The 18,311-nt window shown below is 53.3% G+C and overlaps 3 protein-coding genes and 1 non-coding gene across 8 annotated transcripts in view; all 4 read left to right on the top strand.

Annotated features, from left to right (window-relative positions):
• The window catches only part of GRIPAP1 (GRIP1 associated protein 1), a 29,672-nt gene extending 28,806 nt beyond the window's left edge, over positions 1-866 (top strand). For both annotated transcript variants that reach the window (XM_017523917.2, XM_017523916.2), the window contains one exon: positions 308-866. In XM_017523917.2, coding sequence (XP_017379406.1) covers positions 308-400 — 93 coding nt within the window. In that variant the 3' untranslated portion in view covers positions 401-866. The remainder of the gene's footprint in view (positions 1-307) is intronic.
• Positions 867-2,484: 1,618 nt separating this feature from the next.
• On the top strand, positions 2,485-10,541 carry KCND1 (potassium voltage-gated channel subfamily D member 1). The gene is made up of 6 exons (XM_017523920.2): positions 2,485-5,443; positions 7,565-7,727; positions 7,826-7,909; positions 7,997-8,095; positions 8,367-8,617; positions 9,121-10,541. Exons 1-6 carry the CDS (start codon positions 4,323-4,325, stop codon positions 9,344-9,346), a joined length of 1,944 nt encoding a protein of 647 aa, XP_017379409.1. The 5' UTR covers positions 2,485-4,322; the 3' UTR covers positions 9,347-10,541.
• Positions 10,542-12,641: 2,100 nt separating this feature from the next.
• Positions 12,642-12,748, top strand: LOC119470424. The gene has a single exon (XR_005199326.1). It is a non-coding gene; the product is annotated as a U6 spliceosomal RNA (small nuclear RNA).
• A 1,601-nt stretch (positions 12,749-14,349) lies between these two features.
• The window catches only part of OTUD5 (OTU deubiquitinase 5), a 32,674-nt gene continuing 28,712 nt past the window's right edge, over positions 14,350-18,311 (top strand). For 2 of the 4 annotated variants that reach the window (XM_017523913.2, XM_017523911.2), the window contains exon 1: positions 14,350-15,232. In XM_017523913.2, the coding sequence (XP_017379402.1) occupies positions 14,639-15,232 (594 nt within the window). In that variant the 5' untranslated portion in view covers positions 14,350-14,638. The remainder of the gene's footprint in view (positions 15,233-18,311) is intronic. The other 2 variants (XM_017523912.1, XM_017523914.2) reach the window with 2 other exon arrangements.

Raw genomic sequence — 18,311 nt, 5'->3', positions numbered from 1 at the left:
GAGAAGTAAGTGCACATTTAGTAGAAGGGCAGGTGGCCAGAGTGGTGGTGTATCCTGCAGCAGCACCATGCTGCAGGAGGCGCCGCACTCCCATATCTGTAGCTCCCCACCCATCTTCATGACTTTTGAGCCCAGCCTACTGCTGGTGGCGCTGTGAGCTTCTCCAAGTACCTTCCCATCCCAGGCCAGACACAGCTGAGCATTGATTAATGAAGGGGTGTGAAGGAAATCACAGATGATACCCTAGGTTTGGCAAGGGAGCAGTCTGTTCCGTTCTCTGGCCCCTGATGGTTCATTTGTTTCTTAGGACATGGAAGTTCTGTCCCAGGAAATTGTGCGGCTCAGCAAGGAGTGCGTGGGGTCTCCTGACCCAGACCTAGAGCCAGGAGAAACCAGCTAAAGACCTGCAGGCTGTACCCACCCCCTCCCCTTCCTACCCGCTAGGATGCCATTCCCTTGGGCTGTGGTGGGAAAATGAGGGCTGGAGCCAAAATCAAATACGTTAGGAGACTGGACATTAAAGGGGCTAGAGGCCTGACGGTTAGTGTTAATGATCCTGTCTTAGGGCAGAAGCCACTGGGAAGTGGGGATTCTGAGGGAAGGGGCAGGGATTTCTCCTCCTCCTTGGTCCTGGCTCCCAAGGGCTTCTGCCTTCATCTCTGCATGAGCTCTCCTTCCCAGAGACCAACTCTTTTTTTATTTTATTTTATTTTTTAATTTATGTCTGGAGCCTGGCTACTCTGCATTTGGGGTTGGGGATGTTGGGTGGGTGTGTGGTCCATGTTCAGCGTTCTAGCAACACGTGTGTGTGTGTATGTAAAGGCTGTGCAGCCAAAATACCATCTGGCCAGACGGGCCCACCCACTGACTGACTGGTCTCGTTCTTTTCAACCAGGAGGGATGTGCTGGGGGCGGGGAGGTTCACACCATTGGAATAGGGAGGGAGGTCTCTGGCTGCAACGTTACTTTCTTTTCCCTACCCTCATCCAGCCTGTCTCTATTTACTGCTGACCAATCCCTCAAACTGAGTGGAGCTGAAATACCTGCAGATATGTAAATGGGTAGACGTGTATGGGATTGTGGGTGTAGATGAGTAGACAGATGGGAGGATGGATAAGTGATTAGATGGACTGATGGATGAATAATTGGACAGTTGCATGGACTGATGATGGATAGGTTGAAAAATAAATGGTAGACATATGTATATATGGATGGATGGGTGGTTGGATGAATAAATGGGTAGATAGATTGGTAGGTGGATAAAGGATGGATAGTGGAGATGTAAATGCACAGGTAGATAATAGGTCTGTGGACAAATGGATGGTGGGTGAATTAGGTAGATAGGTGAATGGATGGGTTTATGGACAGGTTGGGAGTAAATGGACCAATGGATAGGGGAATGGATGGATGGGGTAGATGAGCTAATGAATGGGAAAGGTAAAGAGTGGGAGAAGAAATGATGAGTGGAGCTATGTATGAACAGAGATGGGCGGAGGATGTCACCCTGCGTGTGTTCTGGGTGGACAGAGATGGGTGGAGGATGGATACATACAGATAGGTTTGTGGTTAGGTGGATGGGGTGAACTTACAAATGGATGAATGAGTGGGTAGGTGGATTAACAACTAAGTGGACAGATGGGTGGGTGGAGAGATGGATAGAGTAATTGGTTGTGTGGGTGGGAGAACGGGTGGATGGGTGGGTGGAGGGATGGCTGTAGAGATGGACAAATCAGGAGTGTGCCAAGTGGGCAAATGGAAGATTACATGGGTGGGTAAATTGGATGAAAGGCTAGGCCTGGCCCTGTGATACGATGCCCCCATCATCACACTCCTTTAAGGTTAAGCATCCCTGGTGCTATGTCCTGTGCCATCACCTTTCACATCATGTAATGCTCCAAATGACGCTATCAAGTTAGGGTAACACTCTCCATCTTACAACTGAGGAAACAATGCAAGTCACTTGCTCAAGGATGCAGCAAGTCAGTGGCAAAGCTGGAGTTTGAACCCAGTGATAGCCAGCCAGAGGCACTCCATAATCAGTGCTCCTGCCATCCAGAAGCAGAGCCCTCTAGCGGAGGAGGTGTGATTTGAGGCCACTGGATGTGGACAGATAAGGGAGACCCCCCTCGGAGTGGGGCCTGCCTGGGAGATGACTTGGTAGGGGCGTGGGACCTGGATTGTCCCCCTCTACATTCCCTTTACCCTCATTTCATATCTAAAAACAGGAAGTTGCGTGCTCCAGTCCCACAGCCTAAATCTTAGAGCAGGGGCTCTAACCTATGCTGCGTCCCTCAAGGGGCAGCTTTGGAGACTTGGCCATCTAGAGAAACACTCCCCAGCAATTACCCCCGGTTCTCCTGCCCTTCCACAGTCTGGGGGGCAGGGAGGGGACAGCGCTGCATCATTCCCTGTGGCACTCCGCTCTGGGGCCATTAACAGACGCCTCCCCATCGATCGGATCTGCTAAGTGCTGCTGATTCAGGCGAGTGGGGGTGGGGGCCCCTGGGGGCAGAGGGGGTAGGAGCTGGGCAGGAAGAAAGGGGAGTCCAGGAAGGAGGTGGGGAGAATTGGCAAAGTTCCCTGCCACCCCCATTTTCCAGATGACGCGACTGAGGCCCAACCAGCTTTGTAGGAGGCGGAGTCTCCCCAGGGTCCCTCTCTGGTTGTCCTAGGGGAGGGGGCTCGGGGAGCCACGAGGCCCCTCCCTGCCTCTCTCTTCATCTCCCGGCAAGCTTGGAGGGGCGGGGAGAGAGAGCCAGAGGAGGAGGAGAACTCAGGCAGCTCTGCAGAGGGTGCCAGGAGCTCGGGTGTTTGGTACCCCCAGCCCCACTGCTGTTGCTGCTGCTGCAGCGGGGACACAGGTGAGGACGGACCGAGAAGGGGGGAGGGGGACCACCACTAGCGCTGTCCTCATCCTTTCCTGGTCCAGCCCCCACACCCTAGCCCATCCTGGGATAGTCCCCAGGGGTCCCGCTGGACCTTGTCCTTCCCAGGCATCCTTCTGGGGACCCCGAGCCCTCCCCCTGCCTATGCCACCTTCTCTCCTACGCCTGGCTGTGGTTGCTTCTCTTCCTTCTGCTGCCGCTGCTGCTACTGCCACTGCCCGGCACGCACCGCCAGCCCCTCGGGGTGTGGTTTCCCCAGACCTGCCCCCAACAGTGGGACCCAGCCTTCTCCCAGCCTCCCCTGCCAGCTTCCTGCAAAGCCCAGGAGCACCCCCTCCCTGGAGACACACCCAACTCCCTTACAACATCCCACCCCCTCAATCCCATTTTGGGGTAACCCCCTTCCTCTTATTTAGTCTTTATAGATCCCCTGGGTGCTCTGGGACTGTGCCCAACTTCCTAACATTTGAGTCCTAGTCCCTTGGAATTCCCCAGGCCCCTTTTTCCTCCCCGTAGAACTCCTGAGAATGTCGACCAGGCTTTCTTGGCCCCTCTAGATACTCACCTCCCCCAGGTAACTCTCGGCCTCTCAGAAAATAACCCAGCCCCTGTCTAACCCTTTAGATGCTGCCTTCCCCTCTCCAGCCCTACTAGGAGGCCCTCGCCTCTCCTTTCTTCCCCAGAACTCCTGTAGAGTACAGACACCCCCCCCGGGCTATTCTTGGCAGCTCTAGGCACTCCCAAGACACCTTTCAGCCTCTTTACAACCTCCTGGCTCCACACCCACCCCTCGAGATGCACCAGCTCCCTTTCCAGATTCATGAGGGGGCTCCAACTGTCTTATGCTTCCCCTAGAAGTCTTGAGGGTGTGGGCAGCCCTCCTCACCTGTCTCAGCCCCTCTAGAACCCCCACTTCCAGGCACTCTTAGCCTCTTTCAAGCACCTCAGGTCCCATTTCTATCCCTCTGGATGCCCCAGTCTCCTCTCCAGCCCTGCAAAGGAGTTCCAGGCCCTTCTGCCTTCCCTGAGACTCGAGAGTGTAGACAACTCCCCACATGTGTCTTGGCTCCTCTAGACGCCCCCCAGACACCTCTTAGGCACAGGCTGATTCCATTATAATCATCTCAGTGTCTCTAAACCCTCCCTCAGCTCCTTCTTGGCCCCATCCCCACACCCTTTTTCTGCTCTTCAAATCCCCAAGTCCCTTCTTAGTCCCTCAGGACATTGCCCAGGCCCTTCCTAGGCCCTGTAAATGTCCCTCAAGCTCCTGCCTATCTCTCTAGTTCTTCCTCCTGGTTCCTCTTGGCCTCTCTAGACACCCCCAGTTTCCTTGTTCTGGTGGCTCAAGGCATCTCCAAGCCCCCACCATCCTGGAGACAGCCACATTCTCCTAAACGCCACCCCTGCTAAGTCTCCCTGGGCTTGGGGAGTGGCACAATGGCGGCAGGCCTGGCCACGTGGCTGCCTTTTGCTCGGGCGGCGGCGGTGGGCTGGCTGCCCCTGGCCCAGCAGCCCCTGCCCCCGGCCCCGGGGGTGAAGGCATCTCGAGGAGATGAGGTTCTGGTGGTGAATGTGAGTGGACGGCGCTTTGAGACCTGGAAGAATACGCTGGACCGCTACCCAGATACCTTGCTGGGCAGCTCAGAGAAGGAATTCTTCTATGATGCTGACTCAGGCGAGTACTTCTTTGATCGCGACCCGGACATGTTCCGCCACGTGCTGAACTTTTACCGAACAGGACGGCTCCACTGCCCACGACAGGAGTGCATCCAGGCCTTCGATGAAGAGCTGGCCTTCTATGGCCTGGTCCCCGAGTTAGTCGGTGACTGCTGCCTTGAAGAGTATCGGGACCGAAAGAAGGAGAACGCCGAGCGCCTGGCAGAGGACGAGGAGGCCGAGCAGACCGGGGATGGCCCAGCCCTGCCAGCGGGCAGCTCCCTGAGGCAGCGACTGTGGCGGGCCTTTGAGAATCCACACACGAGCACTGCAGCCCTCGTTTTCTACTATGTGACCGGCTTCTTCATCGCTGTGTCGGTCATCGCCAATGTGGTGGAGACCATCCCATGCCGCGGCTCTGCACGCAGGTCCTCGAGGGAGCAGCCCTGTGGCGAGCGCTTCCCACAGGCCTTTTTCTGCATGGACACAGCCTGTGTACTCATATTCACAGGTGAATACCTCTTGCGGCTGTTTGCCGCCCCCAGCCGTTGCCGCTTCCTGCGGAGTGTCATGAGCCTCATAGACGTGGTGGCCATCCTGCCCTACTACATTGGGCTTTTGGTGCCCAAGAATGACGATGTCTCAGGCGCCTTTGTCACTCTGCGTGTGTTCCGAGTGTTCCGCATCTTCAAGTTTTCCAGGCACTCACAGGGCTTGAGGATTCTGGGCTATACACTTAAGAGCTGTGCCTCTGAGCTGGGCTTTCTCCTCTTTTCCCTAACCATGGCCATCATCATCTTTGCCACTGTCATGTTTTATGCCGAGAAGGGCACAAACAAGACCAACTTTACAAGCATCCCTGCGGCCTTCTGGTATACCATTGTCACCATGACCACACTTGGGTGAGTGTGGACTCTGTGTTGGGGGCTGCCCAATCAATTACATTCACCCTTTCTGCAAAATTAGGAAGTTTAAAGGAATGATCTCTTTCTTTCTTTCTTTCCTTTCTTTTCTTTCTTTCTTTCTTTCTTTCTTTCTTTTCTTTTCTTTTCTTTCTTTTTCTTTCTTTCTTTCTTTCTTTTNTTTTTTTTGAGACAGAGTTTTACTCTATCACCCAGGCCAGAGTGCAGTGGCAAGATCTCAGCTCACTGCAACCTGTGCCTCCCAGGTTCAAGTGATTCTCCTGCCTCAGATTCCCAAGTAGCTCAGGTTACAGGTACATGCCATCACGCCCAGCAGATTTTTGTATTTTTGGTAGAGATGGGGTTTCACCATGTTGGCCAGGCTGGTCTCCAACTCCTGACCTCAGGTGATCCACTCACCTTGGCCTCTCAAAGTGCTGGGATTACAGGCGTGAGCCACAGTGCCTGGCCTCTTTCTCCTTTTGGGCTTCAGTTTGCTCATCTGTATAAACTGAGGGAGCTTGACTTATTCTTCAGATCCCTCCCAGCTCTGACAATACCTTAATTTTCTAGGTCAGGAGACTGGGGTTCAAGGATTATCTTAGCTGCTGTCTTTCTGTTGATGTCATTTTCTTGTGGCCTCAGTTTTCCCCTCTGTAAAATGGGAAATGCTGATCCCTTCATCATCTAGAGAGGATTCAATGGCATCACAGTTGTGAAAGTTCTCTGAATGTTTCTGGTGCAGGATACATAGGTGTTGGCTTTCTAGCACCTCTTTTTCTGTTTTGGGGACCCATGTCTCCCAACCTTCTAGAATTGTCTGCTGTATGGGGCACGACTTCTGTGCCTTTGTGATTCCTGGATGTTTCCCAGAACAAGATGTTTTCAGCATTTTTTTTTTTTCTTTTGTCGATCCCTGCAGAAGAAACAGTTGGGATAAAAGTATCAAATGGAATCATCGAACTCATGAGCTTTCTAAAGATATTGTCTAGGGCAGATGCTGTGATCCTTCTCTAAGTTTCTATCACTGGGATTGAGTATACAATTGGTGCTCAGTGTTCATTGAAGGAATGACTGAATGAATTGGGTTTGTTCAGTGCCTTCATAGAAGTACAAAAAAAATTGATATGGGGTTTCTAAAGAGTAGATATTAATTCTGGTTGGAGGCCCAGGATCAGACCGACAAATACTAAGTGCTTACAGTGGGCTGGAACTGAGTATTTTGATGGCTTTTACTATTCTAGTCCTCACAACAACTCTGTGAGGGTGGATGGCTGCCCGTGTCTCATAGTTGAGGACACGGTCTGAGATGACACATCACAGAGCAAGCAATGGCCAAGTTGGAGAGACTTTTGAGCAGAGTCCTGCATGCTTAAAATGAGTCAAAATACAGAAATAAGGAACAGCCATCCTAGGGCACAGCCTGAAAAAGGGCTTAGAGGCTGAAGACTGCAGAGACTGTGTTTCTGTGGAGGAATTCTGATTGGTTCTGCGATCAGAACAAAAGTATGCAGTGTGATCTTTGGCGAGTCAGTTACAGAACCTCCCTGATCTTCAGGGGAACACTCTGTGAACAAGTTAGTAAGGCTGACTCTGCTCTATCTCTATGGGAGGTGGGTGGCATGGAGAAAGGCAGGGGGGTTTCAAGGCTCCTCCCTGTTTTGTCATATGTGGACAGTTATCAAGGATTCCCCTATAGGGGAATGAGAAGGGGTCCTACCTAGACCAGGTAAGACAGAAGCAGCCAAAACCAACAGAACACTCCTCCCAGGACTTAAAGCCCTTCGGCTCGCCTGTGGTGCTGGGACTCTCTCCCCAGGAGGCTGTGTTCACTGCCTGTGAATTCTTCATGCTCCCCTCTGCTTGGTTTTCATAGATTTCCAGCTGACTCAGGTGCTTGGTGTATAGCTTGGACAGGGGCAGCAGATGGTAGGGGCTGAGGGCCAGGCCCATTTCTCATTTGGCCCCCTGACATTTTACAGAGCAAGAAACCAAGGCACTCAGAAGGTTTGAGTGCCTGACCAGGGTCACAGAGCTAGTCTGGGTTAGATGGGATGGAGTGGGGGACTGAGAGGTAGATGGGCACTTTTCCTGACCTTGACCTACCTCCCCTCGCTCCAGCTACGGAGACATGGTGCCCAGCACCATTGCTGGCAAGATTTTCGGGTCCATCTGCTCACTCAGTGGCGTCTTGGTCATTGCCCTGCCTGTGCCAGTCATTGTGTCCAACTTTAGCCGCATCTACCACCAGAACCAGCGGGCTGACAAGCGCCGAGCACAGCAGGTAACCACATTTCCCATCTGAGCACCTCCTACTGTCCACACCCCAAGCCAGTCTACTTTGGGGCCTACCCCCTGACCCTTTATCTCCTCTCTCTGCAGAAGGTGCGCTTGGCAAGGATCCGATTGGCAAAGAGTGGTACCACTAATGCCTTCCTGCAGTACAAGCAGAATGGGGGCCTTGAGGTGGGTTGGGGTCTGGACTGGGGTTAGGGTGAGCCATGACAGTGGGAGGAAGGTGCTGCCCTTATCGCTCTGTTCCATCCACTCCAGGACAGCGGCAGTGGTGAGGAACAGGCTCTGTGTGTCAGGAACCGTTCTGCCTTCGAACAGCAACATCACCACTTGCTGCACTGTCTGGAGAAGACAACGGTAAGGCCTAATGTGAGGTGGTATAGCAGAATATAGGGGGTCCCTCCGTGGCCATGCCAGCTCTCTCCCTTGGATGGGAGGCTCACTACAAATTGTGGAAATCACACAGAGCTTCCTGGAAGAGGCTACAGGAGAGCCAAGCCTTGAAGGATGGGCAAGGGAAGGGAAGAGAAGCAATTTCCAGAAAGGAGAAAACAGCCTGAGCAAAGGCTTGACAGTGAGATCAGCTCCCATGGGATGCCCCGTGACTCTGCCTCCCTTCTGCCCACAGTGCCATGAGTTCACAGACGAGCTTACCTTCAGTGAAGCCCTGGGAGCTGTCTCGCTGGGTGGCCGCACCAGCCGCAGCACCTCTGTGTCTTCCCAGCCAACGAGGCCCGGCAGCCTGCTATCTTCTTGCTGCCCTCGCAGGGCCAAGCGCCGTGCCATCCGCCTTGCCAACTCCACTGCCTCAGTCAGCCGTGGCAGCATGCAGGAGCTGGACATGCTGGCAGGGCTGCACAGGAGCCCTGCCCCTCAGAGGTAAGCAGCCCTCCTATCTGCTAGCCATGCCTGGGGAAGCTCAGAGCTTGCACCAGCGGTTTTGAGATTTCATGATTCCAGGCCTAGCAAGTTACGCTCGAACCCAAACCCCTCCATGCTGGGAGCTTGGGTTTATCTTGTCTGGAACTCATTCTTCATGTATTTTTTTGTTTTGTTTTGAGACGGAGTCTCACTGTCACCCAGACTGGAGTGCAATGGTGTGATCTCAGCTCACTGCAGCTTCCACCTCCTGGGTTCAAGTGATCCTCTCACCTTAGTCTCCCAAGTAGCTGGGTTTACAGGCATGTGCCACCATGCCTGGCTAATTTTTTGTATTTAGGAGAGACGGTGTTTTCACATGTTGGTCAGGCTGGTCTTGAACTCCTGATCTCAGGTGATCCACCCGCTTTGGCCTCCCAAAGTGCTGGGATTGCAGATGTAAGCCATCGTGCCCGGCCTAAGATAACTTTTTAAGAGACTTCCTTCTCCACCCTTGTCCACAGCCGCTCAAGCCTCAATGCCAAGCCCCATGACAGCCTTGACCTGAACTGTGACAGCCGGGACTTCGTGGCTGCCATTATCAGTATCCCTACCCCCCCTGCCAACACTCCAGATGAGAGCCAACCTTCCTCCCCTGGCGGTGGCGGCAGGGCCAGCAGCACCCTCAGGAACTCCAGCCTGGGTACCCCTTGCCTCTTCCCCGAAACTGTCAAGATCTCATCCCTGTGAGGGGTAGGCCTGCCTATTCAGAGGGCCCTCTTCATTTCTGGGGACTCCTTTCCAAAGCCATATTTTTGGGAGGCAGAGAGGTGCAGGCTTGGGGACCCCTTCTGCCCCCCCACTGAGAACTATGCAATGGAGTTTTGTGAAATGGTACACATGGTGGGGAAGTAGCCAGGGAATGGGAAACTTCCCCCCATCCCAGACATTTTTCCTTGTGGTAGCTGAAGCAGTGGGCTTCCACAGGCCCCTGGCCTCCTTGTCCCAGCACACTGGGAATGGCTCCTCTCTCCCAGCTGGACTCCTGCATGCTCCTCCCCTCGGGCTCTCAGTCGAAGGTAAAGCTTTGATCCAACATCTGAGCTCTGGCCTAAGAAGGAGAGTTGAGATTTCCTTCTCCCTCCAGCTGGGACATGGAGCTTTGGAGGTTCAGAGAAGAGAACCCTCACCTCTGATCTGGCCTCTAAGCGAGGTCCTCACCCTCCATCTAGCCCAACAATTCCCAGATTCTGAAGCTTGGAATGCAAACACAGGCTTCATGGGCTGTGGCCTCTGCAGTGATCTGCCATCCCCAGGCCTTGCCTGAGGGGTCAGGCTGCCTCTCCCAACACACAGATAGCACAAACTTCACCATCCCCTTCCCTGGCTGCTGGAAATGGGACCCTGCAACTCTATCCTCTGCTGGGCCCACAGCAAACTCTAGCAATAGCAGCTGCTGCCGTGTCATTATGCAAAGCCTCTGACCAGTTTGCTGCAGCATTTACATCTGCCCTAATCAGGGGGCCACCTCTAACTACCCTTCCTCCTCTCTTCTCCTCTGGTTTGCTTCCTTCCTGGGTTGGGCTGGAGTCTGGACTGGCTGAGATAAGAGCCTGGCAGCCAGCAAGAGCTGGGCGGTGTCTGGAGATCATGGGCTGATTCCTTGTTCTTGGGCAAGGGTCCAGAAGCATCAGGGGCTCAGGCCTGGGATGTTCCTGAACTTGGGAGTTATAGGAGACAGGAAGAACTTCTTGATCTCCTCCTCCTCTCTTACAATTCCTTTTCACATACTCCTTTCTTCTCCCTCAAGTCACCTTCCAGAACTCTGCTCTCAGGCTGAAATCTGGCATCATCTCAGGTTCCCTGTCCCCAGCACTGTCCCCATGGAGCTGGCGGCTGACAAAGATGTAGTTTCCATCAGTCAATAAAACCTGAGAGGAGAGATAAGGACTATCTCCTGGCTCTGTGGGTTTGGGGGCTGGGTTGGGCTGGAGGGGTTGAAAACACTCTGATTTTGATCCCTTTTAGCTAGGAGAAGGGCTGGTATGGGTCAAGGTATGGGAGATGGATGGTTGGTGATATATTCTGGAAGATGGGGATCCAGGAGTAATGAAAGAACATGGTTTGAAGAGTCCATCTACAGTCAGTGAGGAAGGCCAGGGGGTCCTGAGACATTCCTCCTTGGATATCATCTGCTCCAGTCTACTCATTCACAGATGGGGAAACTGAGACCCAGAGAAACACATAAGTTGGTTAGAGGAGACTTAAACCCAGGCTTCCTGATAGCAAACAACTCTGAATTTAACCCTAATAAAAGCATCTCTTGGTTTGGTAAATTTCCCTTCCTTGTGGGCACCCCCTACATTCTCTCTTCTGGGCTACTGGCTATACCAGGCTAGTGTGTGGCTGAGTTCTGTAGAGCACTGAGCAAACAGACCATGGATTCAGGTTGACCTGGGTTCCAATCCCTGGGTGAGAGACTCATTTACCTTCTCTTGCCTCAGGTTGCTAATCTGCGAAACAGGGATAATTTATTTAGTCACCAAATATTTATTAACTTCCATCATGTGCCAGCCCTAGGGATACAAAGATGGGCAAAGTAGACATTGTCTCTGATGTAGAGTTGAGCATGGAAGGCAGACAATTAAGTCATTACAACATGGTGTGGCAGAACTAAGATCCAGGTGTTATAGAAGCATGCAGATGGCAGGAGAACCTAACCTGGCCAACACACAAGGAATAAGTTGGAGTTAGCCAGGCAGCAAATGAAAGGATGCAATGTTCTAGGCAGAGGAAACAGCATGTGCAATGACCTGGAGGTTAGAGAGTGAGCTCAGGCCTTTGGGGAACTGAAAGTAGTTCAGTCCAGCTAGGGAGGAGAGTGCGAGGCTGTGAGGAGAGAAAGGATGGAGAGGTAGGCCAAATAACAAAAGGCATTGGAAGCTATGACGCAAATTTTGAACTTCATCCTCAGGATAGTGGGGACCTCTAAAGGCTTTTAAACAGAAAAGTCATAATGAAGTTTGTTTCAGAAGGATCATTCTGTCTGTGAAGAGTGGATATAAACAGTCCTGGAAGGAAGAAAAGTAGGGAGGAGGCTTTCATAGTAGTCCAGGTGGCAGGTGACAGTGGCTTGGACCAGAGTAGTGGCAGTAGAATTGGAGAATCTAGAGATTTGGGAGGTAGAATTGGCAGGACTTGGGATTGACAGGCATGTGGGAGTTGAGGAAGAGGGAGCAGTCAAGGTTGACCCCCAGGTTATGGCTTGAGCAGTGGCTGGATGGGAGTACTATTCCCTGGTAAAGGGAACCTCAAAGCTGTTAGCACTCAGTGCTAGGTACATAGTAAGTACTTGGTGAAAGGTAGCCATGGTTACTATCATGAGTTCAGTTTTAGATGTGTAGTGAATGGAATATGTGGGGCTGGAGTGAGATGATCATGAGAAGATTCAATATGATGTGCATAGGTGTTTGGCACAGAGCCCTGAACACAACAGGTCCGGTAAACATGAAAGTCCCCTCCTCCCATTAAGTCTCATGAGCAGAAAACACTACTAGAGCCCATTTATTACTTAATGCCTTTCAGGGAAGAACTTCAACTAGGGTTAGTATCTGAAGGGAATCAAAGCCCTATTCAAAACAGCTTTCCCATGGTCTCTTTCAGTCAACCTGTTGTATGGCTTGTCTCCTAAGACTGGAAGTGAACTCTAAATACCTTCTTGGTTCATCAGCTCATCTGAACCCCATAACCATTCCCTGAGATAGTATGGGCAGGCATTATCATTCCTGTTTTAAACATGGGTAATCCCAAAAGCAACACAATGAGTTCCTCAAGGTCTTAGTTGGTAATGGTCCATCTGTGCCTGGAACTGAGGTCTTTCTGGCTCCAAAGCCTGGGGTTCTTCCACAGCACCACCATGCAGACTACTTTATTGAACACTTCCTATGTGGTGGGCACAGCACCAGGCCCTTTACAAGCATTAATCTCTGATCCTCAGATTGGAATTATCATTGCCAATTTATTATAGTGTGGAAATTGAGGATGGGTGCTCGCTTCCCAGCACATATACTAAAATTAAAACGATACAGAGAAGATTAGCATGGCACCATGTGAAAGGATGACACGCGAATTCGTGAAGCGTTCCATTAAAAAAGTAAACAACAGGCCGAGCGTGGTGGCTCTCGCCTGTAATCCCAGCACTTTGGGAGGCCGAGGCGGACGGATCACGAGGTCAGGAGATCGAGACCATCCTGGCCAACATAGTGAAACTCCATCTGTACTAAAATACAAAAAATTAGTCGGGCGTGGTGGTGTGAACCTGTAGTCCAAGCTACTCGGGAAGCTGAGGCAGGGGGACCTTTGAACCCGGGAGGCGGGGTGCAGTGAGCTGAGATCGCACCACTGCACTCCAGCCTGGTGACAGAGGAAGACTCTGTCTCAAAAAAAAAAAAAATTGAGGGCGGAGTGGGTGCTAAATGACTTGCCAAAGATCACTCAGACAGGAAGGGCAGAGCTAGGATTAGTGTGTAGCTCTCCAGCCACTCAATAGCAGGGATTTTGCCAACCCCATTGCGAGACGCTGACTGGTGACAGACGGTTCATTAACCTCGATCGACCCAGGCAAACTTAGTTTTAGAAAAAGGCTAGGCTTGGCCAGGCACAGTGACTCATGCCTTGTCCCAGCACTCTGGGAAGCTGAGGCGGGAGGATCCTTTGAGCCCAGGAGCTCTAGATCAGCCTGGCAACCTAGCGAGACTGTCCCTACAAAAAAAGTGGAAAAAAAAAAAATTAGCCGGGCGTGGTGGTGTGCGCCTGTGGTCCCAGCTATTCGGGAGGCTGAGGCAGGAGAATCGCTTGAACCTGGGAGTTGGAGTCTACAGTGAGCTACGATCGCGCCACTGCATTCCAGCCTGGGCGACAGAGTGAGACCCTCGTCTCAATTAGATAAAAAAAAAAAAAGGCTGAGGCGCGCCTGCGCACTAGCCATAGGGGCGGGGAGGTCACCGCGAGGGCGAGAGTGCTGTGTCGCCAGAGAAGGCGTGTCTGTTTCCCAAACTACCACTGTCCCCACGGTGCCTGTCGGTCCCCAGGTTGGTCGGTATGACGGGAGTGACGGCGTCTCTTAACCAATCACCGCAGAACTTAAGCTGTTGCCGGGGTGAAGCGGTGTCCACCTCCCCCGGAAGGGTATTTGCAGGTGGGTGGGATCGGAAGTGACGCTCGAGAGGAATGCTATGCTCTGGACTGTTGATGTTTTCCTGTCAGTCCGTCTGACAGCGTTCAAGTTGGAAGCCTGGAGGGGAGGCGTTTTTCCTTTCGTACGTGGAACAGGCCACGCTGTCCGTCCGCAGTAACGACGCCTGCGAGTCAGAGCTTCGGGGAGAAAAGTAAAGAGCAAGACGGGACCAACAGGGGGAAAAGCTGGGAACGAGGGTGTCGACTTTGAAATTTGAGACGGAGGGCACCGGAGGGCAAGCACTCGTCTCTGATTGGCCCGTGGGCTTCGTCGAGGATTCACGTAGCTGCTCAATTGGTTGGTGTTAGCAATTGTTGTGGCGGCGGCGACGATTTTGCCCACGTACTTCCGAGCGAGGGGCGGGGCTGTGCCCTGGAGCGCGTGCGCAGCGCCCCGGGGCCCCACCCGGTAGTGCAAGAACCTGCGAGGGGGCGGAGTGAAGAGGTGCTTGTTTTGGTTCTGTTTCCTTTGAAGCAGAAGGCCGGAACAAGCGTAGCAATAAACTTGGTAGACTTGGAGAGAAGGCTACGACAAACTCGCCGCACTGCCTTCATCTTGGACTTCACATACGGGTTCTCCTCCCGGCGTGACCCGCGCGCCGTCGCCGCCGCCGCCGCAGCCGCCGTCGCCGCCGCCGCCGCCGCCGCCGCCGCTGCTGCCGCGGGTTCTCGGACCGGTGCCGCGATCTCTTTATCCGGGTCTCGCCGTTCCCGTCGTGCTTCGCGCACTACACTAGCCCCCTCATCCGGGTTCTCTCCCGGCGTGCTCTGCGCCGGGTTTGCTGGGGGGTACTCGGCGGTGCAGCCATGACTATACTCCCCAAAAAGAAGCCGCCGCCTCCCGACGCCGACCCTGCCAACGAGCCGCCGCCGCCCGGGCCGCTGCCCCCGGCGCCGCGGCGCGGCGGGGGCGTGGGCGTGGGCGGCGGCGGCGCGGGCGTGGGCGGCGGCGATCGCGACCGTGACTCCGGCGTGGTGGGGGCCCGTCCTCGAGCTTCGCCACCGCCTCAAGGCCCGCTACCAGGACCACCGGGCGCTCTTCACCGCTGGGCGCTGGCCGTGCCGCCTGGTGCAGTGGCGGGGCCCCGGCCACAACAGGCTTCTCCACCTCCTTGCGGGGGCCCAGGTGGGCCCGGCGGCGGGCCCGGTGACGCGCTGGGCGCAGCGGCGGCGGGTGTGGGTGCCGCGGGCGTGGTGGTGGGTGTGGGTGGTGCCGTAGGCGTGGGCGGCTGCTGCTCCGGGCCTGGGCACAGCAAGCGGCGACGTCAAGCTCCCGGGGTTGGCGCGGTTGGCGGGGGTAGTCCCGAGCGTGAGGAGGTCGGCGCAGGCTACAACAGTGAGGACGAGTATGAGGCTGCTGCAGCACGCATCGAGGCTATGGACCCTGCCACTGTCGAGCAGGTAAGAGCTGTGGGGTGATGGGTGGGCGGCTACGGTAGATGGGACCCCCACACTGTGAAAATACTGGAAGGCTGTTTGAGATCGCCCCAAGGGATCTAGGCCTTTTCACTGGGCCTGACAGTCTTCTCTCGTGGTAGGGGTGTGAGACACCTTCTTTCCTCTCCTCTAGGGATTTGGGGCCCGAGGCCCACGATGAAGTGGCAGACTTAAAGGTGGGATCCGAGGCCTCTTTTAGGGTCTGTAGTCGTCATTCCAGTTCCTGGGACCTCATCTTGTAGGGCCAATAGGTGGGAATTCTCCAAGAGACACAGGTAGGATCGCGCCCCTCTTGAACAGGAGTCTCAGGTTTCCCAAGAGACCTAGGTCTGTGTTCAGTGGCTTAAGAGCTCTTTTTCTCTGGGACAGAAGTTTGAGATTAGCCCTCCAGGGAAATCAAAGTGGAGACCTCAGAGATGGGGTATGAACATCGCCAAGGAGCCTAAGCCCCTTCAAGAGTCTGAGACACTCTGCATATAGGACCAGCCTCTCCGCTTTGCTGAGTAATAGAACACAGGACCACTGAATAGCCAGACCTGAGAGCTCAAGGGTCCTAACTCTCTTCAGGGGCCTGAGAGTCCCTCTAGAATCAATGTCCTGATAAACACATAACGCCCTCTTTAAGGAGAGAGATCTTCTAAGCTTTTTCCAGGGATATAAGGCTTTTTGCAGGAAGATATGATTCCCTTGCCCTTGGGGACAGGGGCCAAAACCAACACCCAAGGACCAGCAGCTTTACTTGAGTACATGAGACTCATCCCCTTTCTGAGTGACAAAGGTCTGCATTTTCTATCAGTGGCCTGCAACCTACCTCTTTGGAGACAAGGGCCTGAACCTCTCTTCAGAATACTAAGCTTCCTGTAAGAAGAGATGGGCGCTCAACGCCCCCACCTCCCACCAAGGGCCTGAAGCTTCTTCAGGAGAATGAGACTCAGAGCGTTGGATCCTAGGGCCTAAGATCTACCTTCTTATCGACTGAGGTTTTTAGGGACCAAGTCTGAGGCCTCTTCAGGGGCCTGGTGTCCTGCTGTAAAGGTGAAGTCTTTAGGAGACCCTTCTTCTTGAGACTGGTATCTGAGTGGTTTTGGGGGTTCAGACTCCCCATTCCACAAGGATATATGACCCTTTTACCCCAGTTATAAGGGACTGAAACATACCTTGGGGATACAATATCCCATCTTCTTCTCTGTAACAGTGGTTTGAGGCCCTTCCCCCTTGGGCCTAAGCTTCTTGTCAGAGACATAACGACCCATGTCTTGAGAACTTGAGCCTGAGACGACTACTCAGGGGACATGGGCAACATAGGATTCCAGAGATGATGTCTGGGGCCTCCCTGTGGATCTCTGCCTACCGTTAAGGGCCTGAGAGCCACTCTACCAAGGACACTAGAGCTTTCCTTCAGGAACAGGAGATTCATACATACCCTGGTGACTTCTGTGTCTAGAGGTAAGGTCTGAGCTTCCTTCTCAAGAAACTTGAGATGTACTGCTGAGAAACAGGAGGACTCCTCCCCCAGACCTGACCCCTGAGACCCTTTCCTTGGGGCATGGATAAAGGATCCCTGTGGAACAGGGTCCTGAGTCTACCCCCAAGGGTTTGAATCCTACCTCAGGTGTGTGAAGGCCTGTTCCCCACCTTAGGAGCTGATTTCTAAAACTGCCCTGAGGGTACTGTCACCTCACCTCAGACAACATACATTACACCCCAGTCATAGGGGTCATTTAGGGACATAAGATTTCCTGCCTCGGGGACTTGGGCCTCAGATTCCAACTCCCCTTGGGGATATGAATAGGGTACGATTCTGAGGAAAAGAGTCTGGGGCCAAACTTTTGCTCTGGGACAAGAGATCCTTTGCCTTAGGGACTGGGGCCTGGCTCCCACTTGGGCATGAGGCTCTCCTACCACACTAGGCAATCCTTTCTGTCCGGGGAGAGGAATGTGAGGTCAACCTCTCCCATTGGATAGATGGACCTGGATGCTCTTCAGGGTCATATGAACCCCATATTCTGAACCCCCTTGTGGCCAGGGCCAAGAGGGTCCTCCTACTTTCTGTGAGAAGATTGTCAGGTCCTCGGGATATGGAGTGTGGAGCCTCCCCTCTGAAACCAGGAGTGATCCCGAGTCTCTCCCTGACTCAGCTATGCTTGCTTCTCACCTCTAGGTCATGTAATAAGTTCTGAACTGCTTTTGACAAGCTTTTTTCTTCCCAGAGACAGGAAAGGGGTTTGGGACATTGCCACTCTGGAGAAACTCTCCTCCCACATTCCTTTTCCCTTTGGCTCAGGTAATCTTTCTGTAATTCACAGGGGCCCCAAGCCTTGTCTTGAGCCCCTCGTTCTTGTTCCCTTCCTCTCATCATTCTGGCACGATAAGCCATCCGTACTCAAGGGTCAGGACCAGTTATTTCTTCTCTCCCTGGTAAGGTAGTTTCTCTCCTCCCGCAGAAGCAGGGAGCGATACATCACTGGTCCCAGGGACAGAGGAAGAACATCCTGTGCTGGCATGAGAACTCAAAAACACCTCCTTACTCCCCCCCGCTTGATATACATCCCTGGTTCCAGGTGCAAAGAGAAGGGACATCTTGTGCTGCCATTGTAACTCAGAAACACCTCTTTACACCCCTTGCAGTCCCTCCCTTATACTTGTCTTCACAAGAACATAGGAGTAAGCTGGGCATAGTGCTGTGTGCTTGTAGACCCAGCTACCTGAGAGGCTGAAGCAAGAGGATCACTTGAGCCCTGGAGTTCAAGACCTGCTTGGGCAACATAGTGAGACTTCATCTTTATTTAAAAAAACAAAAAAAAAGGGCTGGGCATGGTGGCTCATGCCTGTAATCCCAGCACTTTGAGAGGCAAGTGGATCATCTGAGGTCGGGAGTTCAAGACTAGCCTGGCCATCATAGTGAAACCCTGTCTTTACTAAAAATACAAAAATTTGCTGGGCGTGGTGGCACGCACCTGTAGTTACAGCTACTTGGGAGGCTGAGGCAGGACAGCCGCTTAAACCTGGGAGGTGGAGGTTGCAGTGAACAAGGATCACACCA

This window comes from Cebus imitator, unplaced genomic scaffold (genome assembly GCF_001604975.1).
Source record: "Cebus imitator isolate Cc_AM_T3 unplaced genomic scaffold, Cebus_imitator-1.0 Scaffold30, whole genome shotgun sequence".
Lineage (NCBI taxonomy): Eukaryota > Metazoa > Chordata > Mammalia > Primates > Cebidae > Cebus > Cebus imitator.
The sequence above is the reverse complement of the archived record's forward strand: the minus strand, read 5'-3'. Positions and strand labels throughout refer to the sequence as shown.